This window comes from Dermochelys coriacea, chromosome 16 (genome assembly GCF_009764565.3).
Source record: "Dermochelys coriacea isolate rDerCor1 chromosome 16, rDerCor1.pri.v4, whole genome shotgun sequence".
NCBI lineage: Eukaryota > Metazoa > Chordata > Testudines > Dermochelyidae > Dermochelys > Dermochelys coriacea.
In genome coordinates this window covers 149,792-169,995 of record NC_050083.1, presented here as the reverse complement: position 1 = coordinate 169,995, position 20,204 = coordinate 149,792, and the positions used below count along the sequence as shown (strand labels likewise).

Here is a 20,204-nt window from a genome sequence, read left to right as displayed (position 1 = left end):
CATATGCAGCAAGAGACAGGCCCTGCCCGGTTGAGATTGGGGGGCCCTGTTGTGTCAGGCGCTGCCCAGACACAGCAAGAGACAGATCCTGCCTAAAGAGCTCACAGTCTGAACAGATAAAGGGCAGGAGTAGAAAATGAGGCCTAGAGAGGCAGCCAAGATGACATGGTAGATAGGGATTAGTCCTGGCTCCCAGCCCCACTGTTCTAACCCTCTGGACCCCCAAACCCAGAGCTGGGGAGAGAACTCAGGAGTCCTGGATCCTAGCCCATCTGCTCTAACCATAGACCCCATTCCCCTGCCAGGGCTGGGGCCTGCAGCTGACTCACTCCCCAGGTAGGTGAGAGCTGTGACTCCTAATTGACAAGTGGGGTACCAGGCAGAGCCCTGCTTTGCCTGGGGCTCAGGGCTTTGGGACTGGCTGTCACACCACTCCCACTGCCGAGGGATGGGGCCTGCACATACACACCCCGCTGCACGAGGGTAGGGTGGGGTGGGGTGGAGTGGGGAGGGGAGTCTGGCCCTACCCCACAGCCACCCCCCACCTCCCGTTGGCAAAACTAGGCCCCCAGGGGCTGACATTGAGCACTTTTCTCACACTGCCCCAGCCAGCATCCCAAACTGCACAAAGGGGCAGGGGTCCCACTGACAAAGCAGGCTGGGAGCCTGTCCCAGGCTCTGGGAGGGGAGCGGGAGGTCTACTGAGTTACAGGGGTAGGGCTGGGAGCCAGGACTCCTAGGTTCTGTCCTTGGGTCCAGGAGGGAAGTGGGGTGTGGTGGTTAGAGTAGTGGGGGAAGGGGGTGTTGGGAATCAGGACTCCTAGTTTTTGTCCCTGGCTCTGGTAGGGGAGTGGGTCTGGTGGTTAGAGAGGTGGGGGTGGGGGCAGGCCTGAGAGCCAGGATGCCTGGGTCTACAAAGAATGTCCCCTGACAGTGGGTATCTGGTCTTGCTCTCAATAAAACACAGCACTTGGGCGGAGTGCAGGGGCCCCTCCCTGCCCCATCCAGCCAAGTTGGTCCAGCCAGATTCACTCCCTGCCCCGCTGGTGCCCCCACCCCAGCAACCCTGTAATAGAGATGGGGGCAGTACTGGAGGTGGAGTAGGGGGCTGGGACTCACAGAAGCTCTTACCACACAAAGCTCTAGTGGTGAGATCTGTTCCAGCCCACTGAGGGGATTGTGTGGCCCTGGAGCTTTGGCCCCTCTAGGGGAGCTGGGCTCATACATTGATGCATTTGCTGCATCTCTCCCCCACTCCAGCTATGGGCACAGGCTCTCAACAGCCCTAGGCTGCATCATTGCGTTGGTCACACATGGGTAAGCTCCCCCTCTCCCAGAGATGTGCGCAGGCTCACAGCAGCCCTAGGAACCTTGGGTCAAACCACCAAGGCCTGGAGCTTCTGCAACCTGTGAAAGCCAAGGCTCTGCAGGACGTGGTGGATCCAATGGAGCCCTGTGGCTCTGACTGCCCCGGGCCTCAGTTTCCACAGTTGCAGCATGGGGGTCACACATCCATCGCAGGAGGGGACTGGGACTGAGAAACCTGGGACTGGGCAATCTCCATGGGGGATGCTTGCTCCTCCCTTCCCTTTCTGTGCCTTTCCATGCCCTGTTGCCAACAGAGAATAGCCACCCCAGTCCAGCACAGAGGAATCTGCATCTCAGTGCTCTCCCAGACTCTGCCCATTAACCCTCTTCCCATTTCAGAAATCACTCAGGGGAACGATTTCCCACCTAAATAAGGACAATTCACTGCAGTTAAAAATGCGAGGAACACCACAAATCTGAGATTTGAACTGGACATTAGAGAAGTGGAGAGAAAATGGGGTACAATCGGCGGAGGAGAACAAAGAACTTCTCAGGAATTTGAGGGAAGGTGGGGGGATCACCATGGATTTTGATCTTTGTTATCTAGAGAGAAGAGGGGAAGGACTGGAGAGAATGGTATCACCATGGGATAGGGCAGTGGTAAATCAGAGGGGATCTCATTCCCCCGCTTTCTCTCCCCACTCCTTGGGGGTCACCTTCTCTTCTCCTCTCCCTGCAATTTCCTGGCTGTACAGAAATTTTTCCATCTGCCCCTTTTCCCAGGTCTCCCTCCACCCTCCTGCCCAGCCACACACAGGAAACCCAGTGGGGACTGGTTCCCTCCACTCCTGAATCTCCCAGTTGTTCCCCAAGGCAGACAGAAACTGGCAGGGCCAGGCGGGGCATTGGTTGTCACTCCAGGGAGCAGATCCCAGCAGCTGCGAGCTCCCAGGTTCTCACGGACACTGGCGCATAGTCAGTTTCCTGCCCATCCTCAGCACCTTCCCCAGGTCTCTTTCCATTACCTGGAGGCTCCAGCTCCGCAGTGGAGGCGGGCAGAGCCCGGGACTGTACCTCAGGTTAGCTCGAGCTGGAGAAGGTCCCCCAGACTGGGCACAGGGGGGTAATGAAGGTCTCTCCCAGCATAGATCTCTTCTGCTCAGCCTGGGCCTCCACATCACAATGGAAGCAACAGCGTGGCACTCACCCAGAAGCTGATCACACTAAGGCCTGGTCTACAGTACGCGGTTATTTCAGAATTACTGAGTTACTTCAAAATAAAACTCATTCTGTCCACATGACCAAACCATTTTTTTTTGGTTTAAAGGGCTCTTTAATCCAATTTCTCTACTCCACCTCGGCAAGTGGAGTAGCGCTAAAATTGAGATTGCAGTTCCAGGTTACAGGTACTGTGGATGCAATTCAATGTTATTGGCCTCCGGGAGCTATCCCAGAATGCTCCCTTGTGACCGCTATGGATAACACTTTCTATTCTGATGCACTAGTCAGATAGGCAGTAAAAGCCACAGGAACTTTTGAATTTCCTGTTTGGTCACCATCAGCACAGTCCACTGTCACAGGCGAACATGCAGAGTCCACCATCACAAGAGACCACACGGTCTCAGATTCACAGATGAGATCCAGCATGGTCCGAAGAGGAGGTACTGGATCTCATTGCACATTGGGGAGACGAATCTGTTATGGCAGAGCCAAGTTCCAGAAAAAGAAACACAAATACGTACGCTAAAGTCTCCAGGGCCATGACGGAAAGAAGCTACTCCAGGGATACAGAGCAGTGTCATACAAAAATCAAGGTGCTCAGGCAAGCATACCAAAAAGCCAGGGAGGCGAACGGGCGCTCTGGGTCACAGCCCTATATATGCCGCTTCTACCGTGAGCTGCGTGCAATTTTGGGGGGTGACGACACCACTACCCCACCACTGTCTGTGGACACCTGCAGGGGGGGGAGTAGTACGGAGCGAGGAGGATGAGTTTCTGGAGGCTGAAGAGGAGGAGGAGAACAGTGCACAGGTGGCAAATGGGGAATCCGTTTCCCCCCCTTCCAGAAACGATTCTTAACGCTGGAGCCAATAGCCTTCCCCAGTCCCAAGGCATGCTCCCGGACCATGACCATGGGGAAGGCACTTCTGGTGAGTGAAAACTTAATCGGAGCCACGCAGTGTGGGGTGGGGGAAAACCCAGCCGCGCTGGGCTGTTCCGTTTAGCTTAAAGTGCTCATCCCTGCTCAGAGCCTCATCGGCGCCACGCAGTGTGTGTTTGTGTGTGTGGGGGTGTTGTGTGAAGTGATCATCCCAGAGAGCCCGCAGGCCCTCCTTTTATATGGCAAACCCACCAGGCATTGCTTGCTATGGGAAAGGGGGCCCGGCAGTCTGAAAGCATTGAAAGGAATGCGGAAGAAGCAGAACCCCGCATGCCCCTAGGACTTACCATGGCTGCCTGCAAGCTTAATTCTTTTGCCCGGCCGCATGTGATGGCTTACTCACACCAAAGCGGCAGGCAATTCAATACAAGAGGCAAAATGCGACCTTGTACAGAAAGAACATGTGCTGTGTACTATGAATTGCCTGTTTCTTTGAGAAACAGTGCCCCCTTTGTTCTCTAAAATGTATCTTTTAAAATACTACCCTCCTTTTTTCTCCTCCCGCAGCAGGTGCAAATATTTTCAACGCGGCCCCTATCTACTCCGTCCCAGAGGCTGGTCCAGATTAGAAGGCAGAAAAAACGAACTCAGGACGACATGTTTGCCGAGCTCATGCAGTCCTTCCACACTGATAGGGCCCAGCTGAATGCATAGAGGCAAACAATTGCGGAGTTGCGTAAAGCGTTACATGAATATGAAGAGAGAAGGGAAGTGCGTGATGAGAGCAGGCAGGATGCTATGGTCAAGCTCATGGGGGAGCAAACTGACATGCTCCGCTGTATGGTGGATCTAATGCGGGAAAGGCAGCAAGACCACAGACTGCTGCTGCAGCCCCTGTATAACCGCCCCCCCTTCTCCCCAAGTTCCATAGCCTCCTCACCCACATGCCCAAGAACACGGGGGTGGGGGACCCACACAGTCAACCCCAGAGGACTGCACAAGCAGCAGAATGCTGGCATATCCTAAATTTTGATTTGGTTTCTGGACTTGTCCTTCCCTCCTCCTCCTCCACCCCACTAACCTATTACCCTTCTCCCCCATCTAGCTTCTGATTTCTCTCAATGTTTTGTGCAACAAATAATAAAGAACGATTTTTAAACAATTGTGACTTTATTTCCTTTCCTATATATAGGGAGTGGGTAACTTTAAGAGAAACAAACACAACTCTCACACCCTACCCTGGCCAGTCATGAAACTGGCTTTCAAAGCTTCTCTGACAACAGTAATTTTCTGTTCTTGGAAGTAAGTTCCTTCCTGCAGCTGTTCAAACAGACCAGAGTTCTTGAAGATGCGAGGGTCATGCACCTTTCCCGGCCATCCCACGCTGATGTTGGTGAAATGTCCCTTGTGATCCACCAGTGCTTGCAGCACCATGGAAAAGTACCCCTTGCAGTTATGTAGTGGCAGCCCCGGTGGTCCAGGGCCAAAATAGGGATATGAGTTCCATCTATCACCCCGCCGCAGTTAGGGAACCCCAGCACATTAAAGACATCCACAACGGTCTGCACATTTCCCAAAGTCACTACCGTTGATAGCAGTTGGTCAATGATTGCGTTGGCTACTTGCAGCACAGCAGCCCCCACAATAGATTTCCCCACTCCAAACTGATTCCCGATTGACTGGTAGCTGTTGGGTGTTGCAAGCTTCCACAGGGCTATGGCCACTTACTTCTCAACTGTGAGGGCTGATCTCATTCTGGTGTATTTGTGCTTCAGGGCAGGGGACAGCAAGTCACAAAGTTCCATGAAAGTGGCCCTACGCATATGAAAGTTCCTCAGCCACTGGAAATCATCCCATACCTGCAATACTATGCAGTCCCACCAGTCTGTGCTTGTTTCCCGGGCCCAGAATCAGCGTTCCACGGCATGAACCTGGCCCATGATCTCCCAATTACCCCATGCCATCTGTGTCCATGTCCTCATCAGTATAGTAATTGTGCTGTCGTCGCTTTTGTAGGTACTGCACATACTGCTGGATAATGCGTGAGGTATTTACAATGGTCAAAACTGCAACGGAGATCTGATCGGGCTCCATGGCTATGGCACCTGCACGGGAAATCCTGGAAAAAGGGCACGTAATGTAGGAGAGCAGAGTGGCAGCGGAAGCTGTGCTGTTCGGTTCACGGTAGCCGAACAAAGGCTGAAAATGGTTGTCTTCTTTGGCTTTCACGGAGGTGGGAGCCCAGGACAGACTATATGGAGAAGCTCGGAAGCACGGCACTAGCAGGAGAGCAGAGTTGGTGGCAGAAGCTGTGCTGCTCGGTTCACGATGGCCGAGCAGAGTTGGCTGTGCAAGCGTTCGATGAGGAAGAGAAAGAGTAGATACTAGAGATTAGATAGGAAGATGAGAGGAAATGAGAGGTGGATTCATAGTAGCAGGAGAGCAGCGGTGCACCATCTGCTGAAAGCAGTATGGCGTCTGCATGCCAAAAAGGCACGAAACGATTGTCTGCCGTAGCTTTCTGATGACACACACCCAGAAACACCCGCGAGAATGTTTTTGGCCCATCATGCACTGGGAGCTTAACCCAGAATTCCAATGGGTGGCGGGGACTGCGGGAACTGTGGGATAGCTACCCACAGTGCACCGCTCCGACATTTGATGCTGGCCTTGGTACCGTGGACAAACTCTGCCGAATTCACGCGCTTTAGTGGGGACACAGAAGACCAAATGTATAAAATAGCTTCCGAAAATTCGAATAGTATCATTTTGAAATAATTTCGTACTGTAGACGTTCCCTTAGTCCTTCCTTTGTCGTCCCGGACTCCTGCCTCCCCAGCCCCCGGGCAGGGCTGCTTGAGCCGAAAGACTGAGGGGCAACTCCTGGGGGGAGCCCCAGGCGCCCTGGGAAGTGAGTTCTGGGAGCTCTGCCTCTGGGCTTGCAGGAGTCTCCCACCCCCGCCACCTGCGCATGCGGGATTCTTTCCGCCCCACCCTCCCGCCATCTGCGCATGCGGAACTCTTCCCTCCTCCCCCCGAATCTGCGCATGCCCAGAACCAGAGACAAGGTGGGGCGCGGTCACATCTTTCACAGGACCAGCGTCGGAGGGGGGGAGACAAGCTCTCGAGCTGCACAAAACACTTCCCCGCGCCTGGGAGAGGCTCCAGCGGCGCGCAGGAGCGCTCCCCCCTGCGTCTCATCCCCGCCAACGTCACTTCCGCTCCCAAGAGAGTCAGGAACTACATCTCCCAGGCTGCCCTGGGGGGCGCTTCCGTGTTGTCTAGCCCAGGTAAGGGCCTGGCCCCGCGCCTCTCCCGCAGCCGGCGTTTCGCAGACTCGCTCCGCCCGCTTTCTAGGGCGAACTCTCGCGTCCCGGGGGCGGAGCCCGGTCCTCGGCACTCTGCGCTGTGGGGAGCCGGGGGGGCAGGGGAGCCTCCGTGCCGGGGACCGACCTGCCGCGTCCCGCCCCGTCCGGCCGCCCCCCTCCCGCCCACACGTGGACCTGGCCCGAGCTGCTCCCCCGGCACCAGCCGGTAACGTGCCCCGGCCCTGGGCTGACCAGATGAAACGGACCAAATATCGGGGCGCCTGGCGAAGCAAAACAAAAAGCGGCCGGGGCGGCCAGCGCCGCGATGTCGGGACAAATGGCGTCCTGAGCGCGCACCGCCGGGCAAGGGACAAAGGCCGGAAAATCGGGACAGACGCCGGGTCGCCTCCCCGCCCCCCACCGCCGAGGCTGGGGGCTGGTTCAGCTTCGCTCCTGGGGTGCCCTGTGCTAGCCTCATATCAGCTTCCTGGGGTCCCTTCCTGCCGCCCCCTGCACCCCAGCCCCCCAGGGACAGGAGTCGAAGAAAGGACGTTTCCTTTCGGGGGTGAAGGCGGCAATTCAGCCATGAAGGGGTGGTGCTGACGAAGCAATTATGGACCCTTTCTCTCTCTTTTCCTTTTCAGGTTTTACCCCCTTTTTCTCTGATTTCTCTCCCTGATTGTCACCAATGGATGTAAAATCCGTGTTGATTTCTCCCCTTTTCTCTAGTTCAATTTAAAATCTCAGATTTGGGATATTTGCCCACTCATTTGATGTGCAGCAAACTTTCTTTGTTTACATAGGAAATTGTTGCCCGGAGTCATTTCCCAGCTGGGATGGGTTTTAATGGGTGCAGCAGCTTGCAAAGCCCTGAGACACACCTTCCCAAAAGGGCAGGGAGGGCTTCCAGTTTCTGGCACCCAGAGGCCAGGCCAGGCCAGCCAGGGACATGCTTCCATGCTGATGATGGGTACTGTTCGATAACGATCCAAAGCAGTGCGGACTGCATCAGAGTGTTGCTCCTTTACAACTTCTGACAACATGTTCCACACCTTGGCCTTTTCAGATTTCGGCAAATTTTGGCACTTCAGATTCTTACACCTTCGGTCAAGTGCTGTAGCTATCTTTAGAAATCTCACATTGGTACCTTCTTTGCATTTTATCAACTCTGCAGTATAAGTGTTCTTAAAACAAACAACATATGCTGGGGCATCATCCGAGACTGCTGTAAAACTAAATATATGGCAGAATGCAGATAAAACCATGGACCAGGAGACATAATGTTCTCACTCAAGATTTTTCAGTCTCAAATTTAATTAATACGTTATTTTTTAACAACCATCGTCATCATGGAGACATGTCCTTTGGAATGATGGCTGAAGTATGAAGGGGTATATGGAAGTTAGCATAGCTGGCACATAAATATCTTGCAGTGCTGGCTACAAAAGTGCCATGTGAATGCCTGTTCTCACTTTCAGGTGACATTGTATGTAAGAAGTGGGCAGCATTATCTCCAGTAAATGTAAACAAACTTGTTTGTCTTAGCGATTGGCTGAACAAGAAGTAGGACTGAGTGGACTTTGTAGGCTTTTACGCTTTTTACACTGTTGTGTTTTTGAGTGCAGTTATGTAACAACAGAAAATCTACATTTGTAAGTTGCACTTTCATGATAAAGTGATCACATTACAGTATTTTATCTTTTCTACAGTGCAAATATTTGTAAGAAAAAATAATATAAAGTGAGCACTGTACACTTTGTATTCTGTGTTGTAATAGAAATCAATATATTTGAAAATGTAGAAAAACATCCAAAAATATTTCCAATAAATTTAAATTGGGATTGTTTAACAGTGCAATTAAAACTCTGATTAATTGCAATTAACTGAAAGAAATTGCAAAAGTTCACTGCGATTGACAGCTCTAGTTTTGAATTTTTCTGTTACATGCAGGACAGTCTAGAACATCAGTGTGCAAGGAAAGAGTCTGGGGGGAGTTGTGCTGTGAAATTATTTCCTGTTCTGACATGTCCCCAATTGTCCTTTTTGCCCTAACAGGCTGCAGCGCAATATCCATGTTTTCTGCCAGGTTTTTCCATCCTTCCAAGGACCAGGGAAGGGAAGTGGCTGCAATGGAGCCAGTTGAGGTAGGGATTATCAGGGAGTTGCTGGTGGTTTCCTGTTGGAGGGAGAAGGGCAGTAAATACAGAGGAGGTTGGCATTTCTGGGTGGGGGGTTGGTTTGAAGGTTTGAGGGGTTAGGAAGTACTCAGGGTGGAGAAATGAAGGGGGGCAGTGTGATGACAAACCTGTTGGGATTTGTTTACTGTGAGACCTAGATCCCAGCAACAGATGCATGGAGTTTGTGGGTGGGAATTTCCTAATTTGACAAACAGGAAGCAAACACTCTGGACTGGGCTGAGAAAACTTACTAGACTCCAATACTGGAGCCTGAATCTATTAGCCAGAGGCCCCTGTGAGATTTAAAGCGGAACCCACCAGTAAGGCCCAGGGAAGATACCCCATCCCGCCTGCTGGCGATGGGGAGAGTGTTCTGATTCTCACCAGAGAGTTGTCCCTGGTTCCTGCTGGGGTCTCCATCTCCTGTATCAGCCTCTGGCTAATAGGTGAGTGATGAATGTGAAGACCCCTGCCCCCTCTCTCTGCTGGGAGGGGTGCAGAACTCTCTCTTTCTCCCCTCACCTGATGCCTCCTAGCTGCTCTGATGGGATGGGGGTAGGACTATGCTGATAGCCTGTCTCCCAGATCTTCCATGTGATTGGCCCTCCTCCCCTCTGAACGATGGGGTTGTCAGGAGGCTCTTGCTCTTTCAGGGGCTGGTGATCTTTGAGGAGGTGGCTGTATATTTCACCAAGGAAGAGTGGGCTCTTCTGGACCCGGGTCAGAGAACCCTCTACAGAGATGTAATGCTGGAGAACTATGAGACTGTGACCTCGCTGGGTAAGGATTACTATTCCCCCAGGTATTAGAAGGGGAAAGGAGAAGTTAAGGTTCACGACATCTCGCAATGCAACTCAACTGTGCCCTGTTTCAGCAACACCCCAACTGGCCAATGACAAACATTACCCTGGCGACTACAGAATACTTTGGGAACAGAGCACAAGTGCAGTATAGCACAAAGTTTAACACCTTCTCTTTGCTAAGGCAAAACTTGGGGTTCCAGTGCAGGGAACAGAAGCTGTCTACAGTGGTGAGCTGAAGCCGGTTCACACTGGTTCGTGTGAACTGGTTGTTAAATTTTGAAGCCGGTTTAGAACCGGTTGTTAAAGGGGTGGGCAAACTCCGGCCCGCGGGCCACATCCTGTCCGGGCCGCCTGAGCTGTCATCTGGGGAGGCTCCCCTGAGAATCCCTTTTTAATTTTTACTCATCTGGTGGTGCTCCGGGTCTTCGGCGGCAGGTCCTTCAGTGCCGCTAAAGACCCGGAGCGACTGAAGGAACCGGTTCTTCAGCTTTTGGCAGCTCATCACTGTCTATTTACCCGTAGCCTTCACTCAAACACCGAGCCTACTGCACACGGTCCATCTCAGACTTTTACAATGTTACCACCCTATTAGCCTTGCACTAAGGCTACGTCTACACTACGGAATTAGATTGAATTTATAGAAGTAGATTTTTTTAAGAAGCGATATTATAGAGTTGATTGTGTGTGTCCCCACTAAGCGCATTAAGTTGGCGGAGTGCGTCCACAGTACCGTGGCTAGTGTCGACTTTCGGAGCATTGCACTGTGGATAGTTATCCCACAGTTCCTGCAGTCTCCACCGCCCATTCTGGGTTAAGCTCCCAATGCCTGATGGGGCAAAAACATTGTCGCAGGTGGTTTTGGGTACATGTCAGTTGCCCCTCTCTCCGTGAAAGCAACGGCAGACAATCGTTTTGCACCTTTTTTCCGTGCAGACGCCATACTGCTTTCAGCAGATGGTGCAGTAGGACTGTTAACTGTTGTCATCGAACCACCGCTTCCACTGCAACTCTGCTCTCCTGCAGACGCCATATCACGGCAATCACGGAGCCTGCTCAGATCACTATGGCAGTTATGAGCAGGGTAAACACCTTGCGCATTATCCTGCAGTATGTGCAGAACCAAAACCTACAAAAGCAGGTGAGGAAGCGACGGCAGCGTGGCGACGAGAGTGATGAGGACATGGACACAAACTTCTCTCAAAGTACGGGCCCCGGCAATTTTGACATCCTGGTGGCAATGGGGCAGGCTCATGCCGTGAAACACCGATTCTGGGCCCGGGAAACAAGCACAGACTGGTGGGACCGCATAGTGTTGCATATCTGGGACGATTCCCAGTGGCTGTGAAACTTTTTATGCAAAAGGGCATTTTCATGGAACTTTGTGACTTGCTTTTCGCTGCCCTGAAGTGCAAGAATACTAAGATGAGAGCAGCCCTCACAGTTGAGAAGTGAGTGGCAATAGCCCTGTGGAAGCTTGCAATGCCAGACAGCTACCGGTCAGTTGGGAATCAGTTTGGAGTGGGCAAATCTACTGTGGGAGCTGCTGTGATCCAAGTAGCCAATGCAATCACTGAGCCGCTGCTATCGAGGGTAGTGACTCTGGGAAATGTGCGGGTCATAGGGAATCCCCATTGCAGCAAAGCCATCCACTAACTGTGGTGGGGCAATAGACGGAACGCATATCCCTATTTTGGCCTCGGACCACCTTGGCAGCCAGTACATAATGCAAGGGGTACTTTTCCATGGTGCTGCAAGCACTGGTGGATCAAAAGGGACATTTCACCAACATCAGCGGAAATGGCCGGGAAAGGTACATGATGCTTGCATCTTCAGGAACTCTGATCTGTCTGAACAGCTGCAGCAAGGGACTTACTTTTCAGACCAGAAAATAACCATTGGGGATGTTGAAATGCCTATATTTATCTTTGGGGACCCAGCCTACCCCTTAATGCCACGGCTTATGAAGCCGTACGCAGGCACCATGGACAGTAGTTAGGAGCTGTTCAGCTATAGGCTGAGCAAGTGCAGAATGGTGGTAGAATGTGCTTTTTGGACGTTTGAAAGCGTGCTGGCACAGTTTACTGACTCAGTTAGATCTCAGCACAACCAATATTCCAATTGTAACTGCTGCTTGTTGTGTGCTTCGCAAAAGAGACGTTTATGGCAGAGTTGGGAGGTTGAGGCAACTCGCCTGGCAGCCAGTTTCGCACAGCCAGACAACAGGGCGATTAGAAGAGTGCAGCAGGGCACGCTGCACATCAGAGAAGCTTTGAAAGCCAGTTTCATGACTGGCCAGGGTAGGGTGTGAGAGTTGTTTGTTTCTCCTTGATGAAAACCCGCTCCCTTGGTTCACTCTACTTCCCTGTAAGCCAACAGACCTTTCCCCTTCGATTACTGCTTGCAGAGGCAATAAAGTCATTGTTGTTTCAAATTCATGCATTCTTTATTAATTCATCACAAAAATAGGGGGATAACTGCCAAGGTAGCCGGGATGGGTGGGGGAGGAGGGAAGCACCGGGTGGGGTGGGGGAGGAGGGAAGAACAAGGCCACACTGCACTTCAGAACTTATTGAATGCCAGCTTTCTGTTGCTTGGGCAATCTTTTGGGGTGGAGTGGTTGGGTGCCTGGAGCGTGCCCGACCCCCGTGTTCTTGGGCATCTGGGTGAGGAGGCTATGGAACTTGGGGAGGAGGGCAGGCGGTTACAAAGGGGCTGCAGCGACGGTCTGTGCTCCTGCTGCCTTTCCTACAGCTCAGCCATACGCAGGAGCATATCAGTTTGATCCTCTAGTAGCCTCAGCATTGCAATCTGGCTCCCGCCACTTTTTCTCTTGCGCGTCCCTCCTGTCCTTGTGTTCATTTTGTGCTTTCCTGAATTCTGACATTGCTTACCTCCACGCATTTTGCTGAGCTCTTTCAATGCGGGAGGACTGCATGAGTTCTGTTACGAAGCGTGGGGGAGTCAGGGTCCTGTACCCTTGTTTCCTGTGATTCACATTCACTGTGACTCTCAGCCTGCCAGTAGAACAGCAGGTTTATTAGAGATGACAAGGAACACAATCCAACGCCGAGTTTGCAGGCATGAACAGGACTCCTTAGTCAGGTCCTTGTGTGGGGTAGAGAGCTTAGACCCCCACTCTGGGGCTCTTCCCTAGCCCACGCCAAACTTAAAGAAAAACCCTTCGGCGTCCCACCCAGCCTCCCCCCAGCTCCTCCTCCAGCCTTTGTCCAGTTTCCCGGGCAAAGGTGTCACCTGGCCCTAACCCCCTCCTGGCTTAGGTTACAGGCTCTCAGGTCTCCCATCCCCAATGAAACTCCCCTGCGACATTTCCAGGTCAACACTCCCCCCTCCCTGCTGCGTCACAAGCTCAGAGAACATTAAAATACAGCCAGCTCTCATGGACTCCTTGCCCCCTCATATTAGCTTCCTGGGGGATCCAGCCCATCAGTTCCCTAAGGGAGTCAAAGTCTGCTTTTCTGAAGTCCAGGGTCCATATTTTGCTACTCTCCTTTCTTCCTTTTGTCAGGATCCTGAACGTAACCATCTTATGGTCACTGCTGCTTAGGTTGCCACCCACTTCTATTTTCCCTACCAATTCTTCCCTGTTTGTTAGCAGCAGGTCAAGAGGATCACGGCCGCTAGTCACTTCCTCTAGCACTTGTTCTAGGAAGTTGTCCCCAAAACTCTCCAAAAACTTCCTGGATTGCTGTATTGCTCTCCCAGCAGATGTCAGGGTGATTGAAGTCCCCCATTAGAACCAGGGCTTGTGATGTGGAAACTTCAGTTAGTGGTCCAAAGAAAGCCTCGTCTACCTCATCCTTCTGATCCGGTGGTCTATAGCACACGCCCACCACGACATCACCCTTGTTGCTCTCGCTTCTAAACTTAACCCAAAGACTCTCAACAGGCTTTTCTCCTGTTTCAAACTGGAGCTCTGAGCAATCGTACCGCTCTCTTACATACAATGCAACTCGTCCACCTTTTCTCCTGTACCTGTCTTTCCTGAACAGTTTATACCCATCCATGACAGTGCTCCAGTCATGTGAACTGCCTCACCAAGTTTTTATTCCAGTCACGTCATAGTTCCTTGATCGTGCCAGGACTTCCAATTCTTCCTGTTTGTTTCCCAGGCTTCTTGCATTCGTGTACATGCACCTAAGCTAACTAGCCGATTGCCCTACCGTTGGAGAAAAATACAGTTCTCGCTCTCAGGTTGGGTGCAGCAAGTCACATACAGTTTATTATCTCAAGCAATTGCACAGAGGGAGAGAGTGCACTAGGAGACAGGTTTCCCCCACCTAGGCAGGTCTCTCCCAGATAAAAAATTTGAGCAAGTGTTTAAACCTTTATTACAGACAATAATAAGCAACAACTGCATATTGTTTATACATATTCCTTCATGATATCTTATTTTTCTTACCATTTCTCTTATAGTCTTCATTCTATTCTTATCTAATACAAGGTCACAACAGCCTTCTTCACAGTTGTTTTCCACTCGCTTCGCACTATCCCCGCTTCTACAAATCTCGCATTATTAAAGCTAGAGTTAGCCTGACTCCTGCTCATTTCAGAGGCCTGCATCCAAATTCCCTTTATCTATTTCCACACTCTCCCCTTTTGTGCTTCCAGCACAACTATCAATTTTAAACTTCCATTTTCATTAAATTTTGTATTTCAAACTCTGCATCAAAGACTTCAACATTAGGGGTTTTAATTGGATACAATGACAATGCATGGTTAGTATGGACATGAAAAGTATTATTATTACATCCTTTACAACAACGATAACATAACCCTAAACCAAATAACAACAGTACAAGCAATAACATGCCCACAATAATACTATAATGGGGTTGTTGCACAGTTTTAGTCACAAAACACAATACATCATACTTACTACGTAAGGTAGACACTCTATAAGTGGTATGTATGGCATACTTTTCAACTTGATATATATTTTGAAGCATATGAAGTTGCCCTTGTGACTCAGAGATTCAGAAAATTTCTGGTACGAGTGAAAGTAAATTTTGGAATTGATCAGGTATTAGGGTGATCCCAGTTAAAGGGTATCTGAAAACTAAGGGCTGATTGAAAAATTCTATCTGCAGGCCTGCAGCAGTGGTGAGATAAAAATGAATATCTTGTAATATGTTGGCCTCAATATGCACACAGCTATCAGTAGCTTGGAAGAGTAGGTGTCCTGTCAGGGTAGTTCCTTGTCCCATACCCTCCCAACAAACATTGTCATGAACAGTGACAACTTCCCCTGGCTTCAGTTTACGTACACATTGAAGCTGTGTGGGTTCTAATGGCCAGAATGTCCATTAACTCCCTTTCCCTATCCAAATGTTGGGTGTTATTCTGGGAGCACGGACTAAAAATCTATTAGGCATACCAGGTAGTCTAAGTTCCCAAATGTGTCTGTGAATTACCCAGTCCACATGCATCCTCCCCACGGACCAGGCAGGATATGGTATGCGGGAGCCCACATCCCTCCAACCGGTCCGTATACTTGAAAGGATAGCTGCAAACGTTTGCACCTCCACCAAGAATATCTCCAAGTGTGTCTCCATGGCCACAGCTCAGATGATAATCATGAAGTGTCTGTAAGGGCAGTAGGCCAGGCCTGATGCTCAAGATCACTCCGAATGGCCATCAACTGGTCATTCAGGAAATCCTGAATTTCTGAGCAAGCTAGATCCCACTGCAATGCCTTCCCAGCCTCAGTGATATTCAGTACCATCTCTAAAAAGAAAAGGAGTACTTGTGGCACCTTAGAGACTAACAAATTTATTAGAGCATAAGCTTTCGTGAGCTACAGCTCACTTCATCCGATGAAGTGAGCTGTAGCTCACGAAAGCTTATGCTCTAATAAATTTGTTAGTCTCTAAGGTGCCACAAGTACTCCTTTTCTTTTTGCGAATACAGACTAACACGGCTGCTACTCTGAGTACCATCTCTGTTAACAGCTTCTTGGTCATTGAACTAAGGGTGGAGATAACACGTAATTCACCCACTCCAGCTTGAACCTGGGTTAGTTGTGCTCCAGTTATAAGGCCAGTGACTTTTTCCAGTTGTCCTAATTTCTCTTCATGTTCTTGGTTTCTATAAATATTTCCAAATTGCTTCTGCACTATTGGCCCCATCCCACAGGGATCCAGCTAAGTCCCTCTTTTTTCTAGAGGAAACCTTTGTTGTGTTAACCTAATGGCAGCCCCTCTTGATCAATTTGGATATGTAGAGGTAATTTGAAAACTGGACAAGGGCAGTGTGAATTTTATAGTCCCTAATGTAGCATTAATCACAATCCATCGATATCCTACTACATCTCTTTCTGGAACAGTACTATACCACATCTGTTGGCTAAATACTTTCATATACTTCCAAGAGGCATTAGCATCAATGGCATAATAGGGGGGTATATTGCAATATGGTACAGGTTAAATTATTAGTTACTGGAATAATTTCAGTACAGGTAACAATGAGGACCTCTTTCATCTAACATTTTACAGACTCCAGGAATGACCATCATATCCACTTCGCTATAGAACCCACTAATCTCAATTTCTGATTCTTGGGGTTCATCTGTAGTTATATCATATATTTCTATTTCCACTGATCCATTTATTTTCCATTCAATTGTTCTCATGAACTATTCTGAACCTTAAAAAAATAAATAAATCACTTAGATGTGAAGGTCTTGGCCAATAGGTTTCGTTAGAATATACAGTATCATTTGTATTGGAGTATCTTACAGGAGTGGTGGCAAAGGTGGAGGGAAGGTGGGAGTAACTTTCGTGGCTGAAAGGCATTTTTGGTATTCATCATCCGGAAGACAATTAGGGAGGGCAGTGCATTCTGATGGTACTTGCCCATAAGCACAGATTCCAGCCCCTGGAATAAACCCACCCCACCACTTCACTCCACATTCCCAAGAATACATCCCGCAACTCCTTCCCTGCCAATGTACAATGCTCTGTCTTCGCCACCAAGGCCAATTCTCAATGTCTTTTGTAGTCAGGAATCCTTGGATCTTGGTGGTTTCAGCAGAGTGGACGTTCCTTCTTCTCTCTTGGAACAGTTGTGGTTTTGCATTATACAGAGGAGAGGTTACTAGCACATCATCCTGAAATGCTTTGATTTTTCTAGCAAAATTCAAAGGTACAGTAGGTCTGTCTGTGGACAAGGGAGAGGTTACTAGCACTTCACCGTGTTCTTTTCTCCTGCTGTCCAGATGGAACAGCAGCATCAGGTGGAGAGATAGTGATCATCAGTTGGGGAGTCATCCCGAGGTGGAGGGGATTTTTTGCAGTGAGAAGCATGGGTCCAGGTAGTCAGTCCTGGGCACTTCGCAGCAGTGTTGGTGGTTAGCAGGACTTGGTAAGGGTCTTTCCAGCACGGAGTCAGGGCAGTCTTTTGCTGATGGACCTTTATGTAGACTGGGTTCTAGTGAGTGGCAGGGTTGTTCAGGATCCTTGGGTAGTGCTTCTTTCACCTGTGTATAAACAGATTTAACATATTTCATTAGTGCCTGATGGTGTTTTGCAGATCTCACGCTGTTTGGGCACATTCAAGCCCCCCTAAGTTTCTTGGCTGTCAGCCAACTCTTAGCTGTGAGCACTGTCCTTAGGCGGGCCAGCGTCTTATCTTTGGACCGAGCCTGCCAGCTACAGCGTTGAGTTAACTCGTCCTCAGTTCTTCCCCCCCCCCCCTTTTTGACTTCTTTTAACCTACAAAGGAACTTTCACTTTCCACTCATATACCTTTGTAAAATGAACACATATACCTTGCCCATTATACAGCACTTTAATCTTATTGTTCAATGTATGCCACTTACACCCTTCTAGTAAAATGACTTTATTACAGAGCTTTGGAGCAAGAAGCCAGGACAAGCACACCCCTTTTTGAGGAGTCCACTTGGTACAACCTCTGGTGTCCAATAGCTTTCTTCCCTCCCCAGCCCTCTGGCTAGAAATTTGAGGTAGCCAGAAGGATCACATGTGCAGTATGGGGAGTGGGTTAACCTTTCATGTCCTTGCTTCCAAAGACTGTTGGTGTGCAAATTTTAACAATTTTTTCAATTAAAAGATCTGACTTAAGCAAATGCATTAAACTTTAGTATATCACATTTTCCTGATATTATCCAAACACTTTGTATGCCAAGTTGAATAAAACAAGTATCTGCATTTTGATTTAACCCTTCTATTTAGTTTTAAACTAAACTGTCCTATGAAAAATTAAACACAGCAATTCTGGCCACAAGACAAACATCACAAAACATGACATCGAACACAGAACATAATTCCTGTTGTGCCAGTAAATTCATGATATGTTGAATTGCTTTTCAGCTGGCATCAGTTTTCTCTGATTTTCTGAAAGACAAAAAGAACATAGATCTACCCCTTCTGGGCAGTCAGTCATTGCTTAAAATATTTCCTTTTTATACAAATACCCTTGTTAATTGCAGGCAAAACAGAGGAATTACCCATATTTTCTTGTATTTGTTTCATAGGCAGCCCAGGTTTCAGTGGCTTCTACCTTATCAGTTAGGTAATATACATGAAAACAGATGCTTTGCAGCTTGCTTTTGGATCCAAAGCTATCCACAGTTTAGAGACTCCTTACTTATAAAGGACACAATAAACGTTACCAGACTTTTGATTGCCTTTTACTTTTAACTCCTGCTTTCAAACACACAGCAATCTGAAAAGGAAGACACCACCTACTGTAGTCCGTTGGAGCCTAATAAGATATTAATTAAGTAGCACTGTATAATTGAATTCCTTTGGAAAAGGGTGCATTTTTTTCAAAATGGCTGCAAAGAAACCAAGAATTCTTTTTCTTTCTAGTATGTCACAAAGTTCAACTGCTTAATTCCCTCCAGCAACTACAGAGTTAACTTCGCACTTTCCTTTCTTAAATCACTTGCTTATCACCGAAAACGACACCCAATCAACTCAGATTTTACCATTCCAAGTCTTATTCCGGGATTTAAGCTTCCCATTCCTGTAATTATTTACTCCTTTTCTTTCACTATGCCCTCCAAGTTTCCAACCTGTTTTCCAATCTCTATCTGTTGCCTGCCCAGTTGGCCCTGATCCTGTTTTTCTCTCTGAACTGTCCCTTCCATGGGCACCAGCTTTGTCCCACTACCAATTTAACAAGGAGGGTGGGCTTCTTAACTAGCCCCCAGCTCTTCTGGTCTCTTCTCTTAAATATTCTCACTCACAAGGGCTACCCAAGTCCTCCCCCATGAGGCTTGTCACCTGGACAGAATGTACGGCCAATTGATGTTTTGACTATTTAATTTCCTCTTATGGTAGACACACTGTTGTTACAGCTTTCAGAGTAGCAGCTGTGTTAGTCTGTATTTGCAAAAAGAAAAGGAGTACTTGTGGCATCCTAGAGACTAACAAATTTATTAGAGCATAATGAAGTGAGCTGTAGCTCACAAAAGCTTATGCTCTAATAAATTTGTTAGTCTCTAAGGTGCCACAAGTACTCCTTTTCTTTTTGCTGTTACTGCGTATGCTGAGCACAAATAGTTAAATTTTGACAAGTCTCTGAAGGACTGGTACTTGCTTAACCAGTAATTCCTTTTCTGCCTGGAAGTCCTGTCTTAAGATTGCAACTGGTCCTGGGCATAGGTTTGAGTTGCTGCCTGGTTCATAATCTATACTTTTAATTGCTCAGTTCTAGCTGTCAGGTACACATCTCTTTCCTTATCCCCAACTCCTCTTTGTACTCAGGCATTCGATGGTTAAGGTCGTATGCGCCAAGGATTATATGCGTGAAGCGAGACTCCCCAAGTCCTCCCCTCCACCAACCTGGACTTCTACAACCAGGATTACATCCACTTGGGGTGGAGAGAGGAATGCTAAAACCCCTCCGGTTCTCAGATCTACTGCGGCTGAGAGTGGGGCTCACCTTTAATCATGCAATTCTTAACATGTAATACCAATTGTGCCAAACAAAGCAAATGTAAAATATCAAGGGCAAAACAGATAGATGGTGTGCACTCTGCAGGGTTCTCCCCATCCTCAATTTTCCATTACAACTGTGACAGATTTTCATTACCAGTTTGCCTGTGCCTTAGCTGATCTGGCTAAAACCACAAGATCGTAGTGCGGAGATGAAGAGAACACACCATGTGACTGAATTTAAAGCATTAATTAATAAAATAACAGTCAAGGGAAGAAAAAACGTTAATGCTCAAACCCTGACCCCCTTTTATACTCACAAACACACTTCCCGGGCTGGCCATGCCCAGGGGGTAGGAGAGACAGGGAGAGGGAGATGGATGGGAGGTTATCCTGTGCACAGATTGTCCAGGTTTCAGAGTAGCAGCCGTGTTAGTCTGTATTTGCAAAAAAGAAAAGGAGTACTTGTGGCACCTTAGGGACTAACAAATTTATTTGAGCATAAGCTTTCGTGAGCTACAGCTCACTTCATCGGATGCATTCGGTATTTCCACCAAATGCATCCGATGAAGTGAGCTGTAGCTCAC

General features: G+C 48.8%; 1 protein-coding gene and 1 long non-coding RNA gene across 6 annotated transcripts in view; one reads left to right on the top strand and one right to left on the bottom strand.

Moving 5' to 3' along the window:
- Positions 1–5,342: 5,342 nt before the first annotated feature.
- Positions 5,343–18,267, bottom strand: LOC122456941. The gene is made up of 4 exons (XR_006276122.1): positions 17,793–18,267; positions 17,418–17,427; positions 12,520–12,524; positions 5,343–5,352 (listed from the first exon to the last, which is right to left on the bottom strand). It is a non-coding gene; the product is annotated as an uncharacterized LOC122456941 (long non-coding RNA).
- Positions 6,570–20,204, top strand: part of LOC119844263 (zinc finger protein 436-like) — an 86,582-nt gene continuing 72,947 nt past the window's right edge. For 4 of the 5 annotated variants that reach the window (XM_043499125.1, XM_043499123.1, XM_043499124.1 and 1 more), the window contains exons 1-3: positions 7,138–7,361; positions 8,773–8,861; positions 9,548–9,674. In XM_043499125.1, the coding sequence (XP_043355060.1) occupies positions 7,331–7,361; positions 8,773–8,861; positions 9,548–9,674 (247 nt within the window). In that variant the 5' untranslated portion in view covers positions 7,138–7,330. Of the gene's footprint in view, positions 6,700–7,137; positions 7,362–8,772; positions 8,862–9,547; positions 9,675–20,204 lie in introns of those variants that run through there. The other variant, XM_038374871.2, reaches the window with a different exon arrangement.